The sequence below is a fragment of the Canis lupus genome, chromosome 9 (assembly GCF_048164855.1).
Source record: "Canis lupus baileyi chromosome 9, mCanLup2.hap1, whole genome shotgun sequence".
NCBI lineage: Eukaryota > Metazoa > Chordata > Mammalia > Carnivora > Canidae > Canis > Canis lupus.
The window spans coordinates 3,204,976-3,215,167 of NC_132846.1; the positions used below are offsets into that span (position 1 = coordinate 3,204,976).

A 10,192-nucleotide genomic window follows, 5' to 3' on the forward strand; every position below is an offset into this window, starting at 1 on the left:
GGGCCTGTGCCAGCAGTGAGCTCCAGGGGGACACATGGTCCCCAGCTCCCCAGCTCCCTGGCTTCTGCCTCCCACGAAGGCCTTGGAACAGTCTGGGGCGCCTGCAGGGGGAGCCCCTGTGTGCAGTCCCCGCACCTCAGCCCACAGGCATGCGTCTTTCTCATCCTCTTTGCTCACTGCAGGGTCAGGACTGACCTCCCTGCTCTGCCCAGCCCCCCACCCAGGGGAGCACCCACCCGTGCTTTCCAGGCCTGGAAGGGCCACACTGGGGGCACTAGGCTCTGAGAACACTGCCCCCTCCCCTGCAATGCCCCGACCCCCTCCCATGGATCCTCTCCCCATCCCTAGGCCCTGCATCTCCCCACCCCCACCTCCTGCATCCCCTCTCCCACCCTCACCCCTGCATTGCCCCCACCCCCACCCCAAGCAGCACAGAGATTCAGAGCTCCTGTGTTTATTTCTCCAGGTAAAGATCAACAGCCGGGGCCTGGTCTACTCGGTGGTGTTGCTGCTGGGCTCTGTCGCCCTCACTGTGAGTCTTGATGGTTCCAGAATTGGAATCTTTTCTTCTGATCCCATATAGTCACTTGCAGGGCCTCTCTCTCTCTCTCTCTCTCTCTCTCTCTCACACACACACACACACACACACACACCACAGCAACGAGGGTTAAAACAGAGAAACACAAGTTCTCGGATCCCTCCAGACACAATTCGTGCCAAGAGTGTCGGCACCGACCCGTCCATTGTTCCCTGAGTGGCTAAAAACCCACCGGAGCAACTGGACTACGTGCCTGTGTCCCCGCTGCCCCGTCTGCCTCCCCTCACCAGCTCTGGGTAGGGGAGAGATTCCTCCCCTGACTGGCAGGCCTCAAGCCAGGCCAGCACCGCAGAGCTGGATCCTTAGGCTGCCCTACTCCACACGCCCGGGGCCTCTGCGTGTTTCCTGCAACCCTTATGGCCCCGGTGAGGCCATTCCCATTGTGCACAGGAGATCAAGACTCGGGGGGGCAGTAGCTTGCCCAGGATCACAGGGCAGGAAATGGCAGTGCTGTGATTGGAGCTCAGAACCACTGTCTGCACAGAACCGGTGGTGCTTCCTGGTGGTCCAACCCCAGGAAGTCTCCATTCGGGGGTGAGAAAGGCAGGCATGAAGTACAGGAGAGTCTAGAAGGAATGTAGAGTGAGGGTGTGCTCCAAGCCCGTCTACACACACACACACAGAAGAAGGGGGTCCAGGGATGCCTGGGGGCTCAGCGGTCGAGCGCCTGCCTTCGGCTCAGGATGTGACCCTGGGGTCCCAGAATCGAGTCCCCCATCAGGCTCCCCCAGGGAGCCTGCTTCTCCCTCTGCCTGTGTCTCATAAATAAAAAATAAAAGAAGAAGGAGGAGGAGGAGGAGGTCCAAGCTGAAGTGTGCCGGGCTGTGAGCCAGAGAATACCGTGGGAGTTTTGCCTGAGAGGTTGGAGGACACCAGGCTCTGCAGCCGGGGGAGGGCTGGGGCAGGTTCCTGTTGTCGCGAGAGGAAGTCCTGGCCTTGAGGACTGGGGCGCCAGAAGTGCTCCCATGGGGGCAGCAGCCATGTGTCCTGGGGCCAGGGCTCACCTGCCATCAGCAGGCGTGGAAGCCCGAAGGGTCCCAGGGAGCAGGCTCACCGCCGGCGGCAAGCACCACCCCACCCGGGAGAGCCTCCGCGTTCCTGCGTCCCCGCGCCCCGAGGCCACGCCCCGTGCTCTGTCCCCGCAGGTCCTCGGCATCCACGTGAACAAGTGGAGGCTCGACCGGAAGCTGGGCATGTGCGTGCTGGCCCTGTACGCCGTCTTCCTCTGCTTCTCCATCATGATCGAGTTTAACGTCTTCACCTTCGTCAACTTGCCCATGTGCCGAGAGGACGACTAGAGCCGAGCCACCCTGAGCTGCCCTGGGCCCCGCTGACCTCCCTTCCACCCGCCCCAGCGTGAGTGTCTCCTGCCTCCGTGGTCCCGGCCGCTCTTCACGCGCGGACGGAAGAGCCATGGTGGTCGCCGACTGGGCGCGAGCCGGGGCCTCCTCCCCCTCCTCGTCCTCGTCGTCGTCGTCCTCCTCCTCCTCCTCCTCCTCCTCCTCCTCCTCCTCCTCCTCTGTGTCCTCGGAGCCCTGCCCTCCCCACACAAGCAAGTTCCGGGGCTGCCGTCTGAGCATCCTGGCAGGTCCCTGAGCTGGCGGCCCGGGGAGGCCCCTCGTGACACGTCAGTGAGGACTTCCTGTCACTGGGTGGCCATCGGAGCTTGTGAGGTCCCGGGGCAGGTGCAAAGTGGGAATGTGGTTCCGCAGCGTCGCCCCCAGGCTGGCGGGTACGGGTCCCTTAGACCGCGTGTCCTTCGTGGACCCTCCTGCCTCTGACCTCGGCAGGCAGCGCTGGGCCTCAACCTGCAGGCGAGAGGGCCCAAGGGCACAACACTCCACCCCTTTCTCTGGAGAAACTAAAATGCAAATAGCGTCTCAGCAGGAAAGAGAGAGCTTTCTCACCACTTTTATCAATGCGTTCAGAGAATGAACAGTGAAATGTTAAAAATAAGATGTCCTGGAGATCATCATACTTGAAAAAGAATCATCCCAAATGGAAAGGCTACGCTGGGCACCGAAGGAGAGCCCTCTTGGACACAAAATCCCACATGTATCGTCGCGTTGCTCTGACGCTGAGCTCCTGGTTTGGGATCCAGGAGAGCGTGCGCAACTCTCCCTGGATGCTGATTCAGGGACACGGTGGGGGTGGCAGGTGACAGCCGTCCCAGCCCTTCCCTGGGAGGCGGTGCAGTGTCCTGTGGGGCCTGTCTTTCCTCTATTAAACGCTGTCCTCTCTAAACCGCTGTTGTGAGGCCCAGTTGTCCCAGTACCCAGCAGTGTTGTGGCCTGCCGGACTGACTGCAGGCCACAGGGTCGTGGTGGACGATGAGAGATGTTTCCTGAAAGGCAAACAGCTGCTCTCTGTTACCTGGAGGCGGGTCTGAGAACTGGAACTTGGCACTTTTAGAGCTAAACTTCTCGAGCCTTAGAGTTGGCTCCGTGTGAAGAGCCCAGCATGGGAGGCAGAATCAAAAAAGAGAGAGAAAAATATCCAACAATTTTTCACCTGCTTCGTAGCTCTCAAATCAATATTAAAAAGATTTATGAACACAAACCATCCGTGGTTTCTAAAAAAGGAAGCACAATTAGTTTTATATAGAGGTGGGGTTTTTTAATTTTTTAAATATTTCTATTGCAAAAGTCTATTGGATTTGATGCACTTTTAATAACTGGGATATTTTGCACAGAAGAATGTACGGGAGAAGCCCCAGGTAGCGTGAGGGAAGAGAGCGTTGGCCGATTGGCTGGTCATGAATGGTATGTGAGGAGCAGGAATGCAATCGCTTTTTCCTTCCTGAAACAAAGGTCGTGACCCGAGGTGGGATGCAGGCTGCGCTTGCCGAGGGCCTCCTGAATTCAGAAGGAGGAAGTGATCGCATCCGAGGCAGGCGGCCTGGTCACCAGGCTTCCGCTCGGGATCCACGTCAGTGTTAGTGGCTCCACCACACGGAGGCCCCTCTTGTTTCTCTATCTGGACCAAGCTCAGTGGTCCCCCAGGTGGAGGCAGAGGTGATGTTCCTGAGAAATCAGCGAGGTGAGCGGGAGGCCAGGCCACCAGTGGGGCCATCAGTGCAGAGTGGACACACGGGGACATCAGAGCCCGGGCCTCGGCCTGGTCTCCCAGGCCCACTGGGGTTCCAAGCTGTGTCTGCTCCTCCTCAATTCTCAGAATGGCCCTGTGGTGTGAGGAGGGGTGATCCTCCCTGTTTAACAGAAAGCACAGTCTTGACTAAGAGGAGGTGACCCCGGGTTAATTGTCCGTGAGGTGCGGCACAAAAGCCAAGCCGCCAGCCGTCCCCCTCCCGGTCACCCAGGGCTGGGCCGTCCTCGGTGGGGGGGCGGGCGGGGACAGAGCTCTGCCCCGTGGGTGGTTCTCATGGTTCAGGTCAAAACTGTGGTAGATCTTACCTGACCCCTCGTGCCCTGGTGTGTGTCCTAATGGCTGTCCCTCCCCAGCGCCCCTGGGGTTTTCCTGGTAAAGACCAAAAGATGTTTTTGTCCTCTGAGCATGGGCCGTGTGGTCCCCTGACGTCATCCTTGCCGGGCGGGGTTCACTTCTCTGAGTCCTTGCAGAGCTTTTAGAGAACACCGAATCCTGGCTCTTCCTCGGGAGAGTCTGTCCGAGGTGACACAGCGTCCTGCACCTGCAGTTTGAGGCTACAAAGTCGTGTTTCTAGTCCACGGAGCTCTCCTGCTGGCTGCTTCTCTTTTGACTGTGATGTGCCAATGCGACTTCCTTAAAGGGTCTATGTATTCATTGTATCCAGGAAACTCCATAAACGCTGTAGGTGGATGATCCTCTTTTTAAACTAAACATTTTTCCATCACAAGTTGCAAGAATTGCTTGATTAATTAGACCTTCATTTTAAAATAATGGTTTTATCACTACATAGAATTACTCCCTTTATTTTATTCCCAAGGCTGATTAACATGGGGCAATCACTCTGCTTCAAAAATAGGCAATAAAAAAACATAAGTAAGTCTAGCTCTTGCAATTGGGAGCAAGAAAGAAACACGAAGAGCTGCATGATCAACAGTGTCTACAGAGTCGGGAGCAGGTGCTTCCTGTCCGTCCCTAGGTTGGAGTCGCCCTCAGCAGCTCGGGCACAGACTGGGCCATTAGGTGCGTGGTGTCTGGAAACATGGCCCTGGAGGCAGGTTCTGGGTCGATGAGGGGAAGAACAGATGGCCAGGGCACGGTGGGCAGGGCAGGGGACCGATCCTGCCAATGTCCGCGCATCCCCCTGGTGCGCAACTCCCAGCTCATTGATGTTCCGCCCGGGTCTCGCTGCCACTGTCCCTCCACTGCTGTTACAGACCCAAAGAGGCCATAGGGCATAGCCCTCCCTGGTGCAGCGGGCACCTGGGGCGGTCCTGCAGATCCCCACCCGGGGGCCTCCGGGCTGCCCAGGAGCCTGGGTCCCCAAGGAGAGGCTGCTGCTCTTGCCTTTTGATGAGCTGCAGCTGGACCCCACTCAGGAGCACGGCCCCCGGGATGCCCTCGGGATGCCAGGTCCGCCCCGAACCATGGTCTTGGAGGTGAGGGCAGCCCCTCACTACGCCCTTGCACCCTCCGGGCACTTCTCTCTCTCCTTGGGGCGGACAAGGAGTGGGTCTGCTCTGTGCCCCCCTGGGAAGGTAGGAGACCCTAGCACCCGCCGCAGATGCTGCGCCCAAGCTCCCCTCCTTCCCCAGTGGTGTTCAGGCCGGAGGGGCACTGCCTGTGCTTGGGGACAGCCCCCTGCGGGTGGCAGGAGGGACACGGGGGCCCCCGCGGCTTGGGCTGCTGCTGGTCAGCAGCCGTGGGGTTCATACGGGCTGAGGCCCCGACCCTGAGGGGGCACGGAGCCCGGGATCCCTTCCATCCCACCCCACACCCCCTCCTCCCCTCTGGCTGGACAGACGGCTGTGCTGCATCCGTGACAGGCTCTCGAACAGTGCGGGAACTTGCCTGTCAGGGTGAGAATCGTCAGGATATTGTCGTGATTAAACACTCCCGGGTCTAAGGCCCCCTGAGCACGACTTCTGTGTGTCCCTCTCCGCTTGGGTCAGCAGCACATGAGTCCAGGGCACCTGACAGGGTTGTGCCCCTAGAAACTTCCAGAAATTTCTGAAAATGCTCTGTGGGCAGTTCTCAGGTGGCAGGAAGTCCATCAGCTCCCCCAGCACACCCCCGAAGGGCTGCCCCCCCGACCCCACTCTCCCCATGTGGATTCGGAGTGTCTGGACCCCCAGCAACTGTGGACATGTGCTCCTGGGCCCTGTGGCTGGCCTTGGTGGGTCAGCGCCCAGAGAGGGGCTCCTGCGCGCCACACAGCTGCCCCCGGCATGGGTCTTGCAAGGAGTGGGGCTGGAGGGCCTGCGGGGAATCCACCCCTCCAACGCAGAGAGCAGCTGAACCAGGAGTCAGTGAGGGGGCTGGTGCAGGGTCCCCTCGTCCTGCTGTAGGAGACGTTCCCTGGGGGCACAGACCAGGGGCGTGGGTGTGGCTGCACTTGCTTCTGACCAGGGATGCCTGACTGGGGTGCCTGATGGCGACGGGCGGGGGGGGGGGGGAGACCCCAGCCTGTCCCAATACCGCCTAGCTGCCAAGAAACAGGTGTCCACAGAAAACGGGGAGGATGGGACCTTTCCTCCCGTCCTGCCCCGTGGGTGGAGCTGCTTGGGCCATGACCGCCAGGGAGCCAGCCAGCTGGCTGGTGTTAAAGCTTTTTTAAACAATTCTTGTGTTTGAATGACAAATTCCCTCTGTCTCTGTGGAACCCCCACATGCGGCCAGGGGCTGGTGGCCCTGCTTTGGGTCACCTTTTATCTTCTCGTTCCCAGGGTCTCCCCTCACCTCGTGCAGGTATCCGTGTCCAGGGTCAGGGTCAGGTGTCCCACACAGGCTCCGCAACAGAGCCGAGGACAACGTCCCTTCCAGTCTGTGGAAATGTCTGTGGTCTGAATACCCTGACACAGACCCGGGGGCGATGGAGGGCAGCTCCAAGAGCTGAAAATACCCCCGTGCCTCCGTGAGAGTCTGCCCCTGGGTGTGGAGCTTCTCCGCCATTAGATTTGTGGGGCTGGGATCGGTTGCTCCTTGGTTAAAGGCCTGATGACAGACGTGGGCATGACCCGCACCTGCTCCCACTGTTGCCAGAATTTAAACAGTTGCTTTTTATGTAACATGTTGGTTGGGACTTTTCCATGGTCAAGGCCAACAAAACCCTTCATCCTGGAGAAGGTACGAGCCCTCCCTACCACACCCCTGGAAAACAAGCTTTGTAAGCTGTCAAGAGACAGTAAGGGCAGTCTGAGGTCTCTGGCTGCGCAGTCAGCTTTGTGCACAGAGGGAACGTCCCGGGCAAGGGCCCTCCCTGCTCCCACTCCAGAGTTCCCAGGATGGGAATTCCTAGCGATCCACACGGACAGTCTTCCTTAGGAGCAGGAGCAAGGCCTTCCCTTGCTGCACCGTCAGCCAGGCAGCTCTGCTTTTCCAACTCAAATGTTCTAGTGGGGTTTTTTCCTGGCCCTGGGGGCATCCCTGTCACCCCCAGAGGCCCCTTCTGAGCTGTTAAACACGTCCCAGGGCTTCTTCCACGTGCTTGGAGCAAAGATATGGGGGGTACCCAGCAGGACGAGCTGAGGCTGAGCCTCTGCCAGCAGCTTCTTGGGAGCTTCTGCTGGTTCCGAGCAAGGTGCCCCCTGGTCCGCTGCTGCCCGCCTGGAGTACTTGCTGGGTGAACACAAAAAGAGCCTGATGGCCAGAGAGGAAAGGGCTGCCGGCCAGGTGGGGCCAGGCCTGTGGGCAGAGGGAGGAGCGGCCAAGAGAAGGGCCCAGCGAGGCGAGGCCGGGAACATCCCGGATGCCGGGGGGCCGACTGGGCAGAGGTCCCGCAGGGCCGCAGGGTATTCCTGGGGTCCGGCCACGACCTCCCAAACAGCAGATAGAATCGGACTCTCACGTCCAGGAAGCACCCCCTTGAAAACGACCAAAACCAAGGACTTCCGGGGCTTTTAGAGTCCCTGGAGTCCCCCACCCCACCCCACCCTGAGACGTTTCTGGCATGTGGAGCCAAATGCTGCGTCCTTGTTCATTCCAACAGGCAAAGCAGGAGCGATGAGCTGAAAGTTGTAAAGAATAAATATATTTATCTCTATTTATTTTTTCAATAACTGTGACCTCCCGCACTGTGAATGCTCTGTGATATGACGCTCTTAGTTTAATAAAACTGTCATTAAATTTGAATGAGTTGATATTCATGGTTACTAAACCCTGGCATGAGTTCATTTTTATTGTGAAGAAAAATCTAGAGTCAATATGAACTAAATCTTTATAAGAAATCTAGCAGTCAGTATTGTGATGCAATATATCAGAATCTGTACACCGTCAATAAAATACCTGGGCACAAGCTGTCGTTCCCTATATAGAGCTTCCATTCATGGTCTAGCAGACACACACACACACACACACACACACACACACACACTTGTATTTTGGGGAAGGACCCTTTACATTGGAATAACAACCACTTAAGACCATTTCTGTTGGCATATGGAGAAAAAACAAACTTCAGAAAGGATGAAGGATGGAGCTTTTTCATGATAATGATGGGTAATGGATAAAACAAAGCAAAATTTTGTGACTGATCTTGTTGTGTCCAGAATGGCCCAAGCAGAATGGCCCAAGTGTCCAGAATGGCCCAAGCATTTCCTACCTTGTCAGCAGGGCCCCTCGATGGTCAGGGGACCCCACAAAGTCACAAAGGGCCTCACACTCAGGAGGGCCCCAGGCTCTGCGGTCACCATTTTGGATTCCTTAATAGCTTTTTGAAAAAGGAGCTCCATATTCTCATTTCTTGCACAAGGCCCTGCAAATTATGTAGCTGGTCCTGCTCACCTGGAATAAGTTGGGCCAGCAGCTCCTGTGTTAATGAAAAATTGAGATGAGGAGGAGAGGTCCTGCTTAATTCCTCCGTTTAGTAAGTGTCCTGAGACCCGGCTCCCTCGGGGCACTCCCACGTGCCCATGAGTCACCTGCGCATCTGGTTAAAAAGCAGATTCTGGCTCAGCAGGCATGGGATGGGGCCAAAGATGCATTTCCAGCAAGTTCCCAGGTGATGCCAGTGCTGCTGGGCTCCTGGGAGAAGTGAGGATACACAGCAGTCCCCCTCAGCATACGACGGGGGCACCTGTGCAGGCTCCCAGACGGTCACCGACCTGCAACAGGGTGAGCGCAGGAGCAGAATATAAGTATTTTATACTTATAGCAATATGATGGATGATTTTATGTCTTAATCTGCTTTTTCATTACATTTTTCTATTGACTATAAAATATCCACCCACTGTGGATCACAATTTAAAAACCCTTGCGGGGGCCTGGCCCCAGCCAACAGCCACCCCTGGGTCTCCACTCCCCCTCCCCGACTCAGCAGCCAGGGGACCTTCGCCAGCAAGAATTCAGATCTGCCCATCTCCTGCTGGCAAACAGTTAGTGACTCCCAGTTGCCCTAAAGGGCCGCTTCAGTCCCCCACCATCATCACCTCTCTGTCTGCCTGTCCTCAGGCTGTTTCCTCTGCTCCCAGGGGGTCCTGCAGCAGCCAGGAACCTCCACCTCTGCCTCCAAGGCCTCCCTAGACCTCCAGGCCAAAAGGAACCACCTGCCTTTGTTTGTTTTTGTTTTTGTTTTTTTGTTTTTTTCATCATCTTTTATTGGTGAGACTGCTTTGTTATTATTTGGCAACTATGCAGTTTTCTAAAATAGTCTCCATTTGATACGCATTCACCCACGGCCCCCACCAACCATAGAAGGGCACCAAGTCGGGGCTGTCTAAACTTCATCTCCCAGAGGAGCCCTTAAAGCTGAGGGCACATTTTGTCACTCGTTGGTTTACTCATCAGATGCATGTTGAAGGCCTGCCCTGTGCCAAGCATCAAGCCAACTGCTGGTTGCAGAGATGCAGAGCCCACCTCCAGCTGCTCCAAGGAGCCCCCAGGTTCCAGGAGGGAGGGAGCTCAGTAGGCAGGAGCCCAGAGAAGGGCACCCAATCATACTGGGCAGCAGGGAAGACATAATTCATGCTGGGGCTCAGGCGACCAGGGGAGCCGGGGGTGGTGGTGACATACACTTACGTACAAGACAAGAGTCACGTTAAGTCACGCCCAGTAGTTCTGATTTAAAAAGAGATGGTGAACAAGGGAAAAATAGGAATTGGAGATGCTCAAATATCCCCAAATAACTCAAGCTGGAAAACTCACAGGGCCCCCAAAGACGTCCATGTCCTAGTGCCCGGAACCCGTGCGTGTGGCACCTTGTGTGGCACAGTGGACATTGCCGACAGGATCAAGTGAAGGGCCCTGGGCCCCAAAGCCCTCCGGGATTGCACAGGTGACTGATGCAGCCACAGGGTCCTCATCAGAGGGAGGCAGGGGGGTCCGAGGGGAGCAGGGATATGATGACAGAACAGAGGTCAGAGGGACGTGGGGCCATGAGCCAGGGAATTCCAGCAGCCTCCAGAAGCTGGAAGAGAGATGACACAGTGTCCCTGGGGCCTCCAGAAGGAACTGGGCAGCTGGCGCCTTGGTTATCGCCCGTAGAGACCCAGT

General features: G+C 57.1%; 1 protein-coding gene and 1 long non-coding RNA gene across 4 annotated transcripts in view; one reads left to right on the forward strand and one right to left on the reverse strand.

Moving 5' to 3' along the window:
- SLC24A4 (solute carrier family 24 member 4) overlaps positions 1 to 3,157 on the forward strand; it is a 159,174-nt gene extending 156,017 nt beyond the window's left edge. For all 3 annotated transcript variants that reach the window (XM_072837795.1, XM_072837796.1, XM_072837797.1), the window contains 2 exons: positions 467 to 532; positions 1,744 to 3,157. In XM_072837795.1, coding sequence (XP_072693896.1) covers positions 467 to 532; positions 1,744 to 1,896 — 219 coding nt within the window. In that variant the 3' untranslated portion in view covers positions 1,897 to 3,157. The remainder of the gene's footprint in view (positions 1 to 466; positions 533 to 1,743) is intronic.
- On the reverse strand, positions 439 to 4,307 carry LOC140639610 (uncharacterized). The gene is made up of 2 exons (XR_012036270.1): positions 4,012 to 4,307; positions 439 to 3,806 (listed from the first exon to the last, which is right to left on the reverse strand). It is a non-coding gene; the product is annotated as an uncharacterized lncRNA (long non-coding RNA).
- Between the last annotated feature and the right edge of the window lie 5,885 nt (positions 4,308 to 10,192).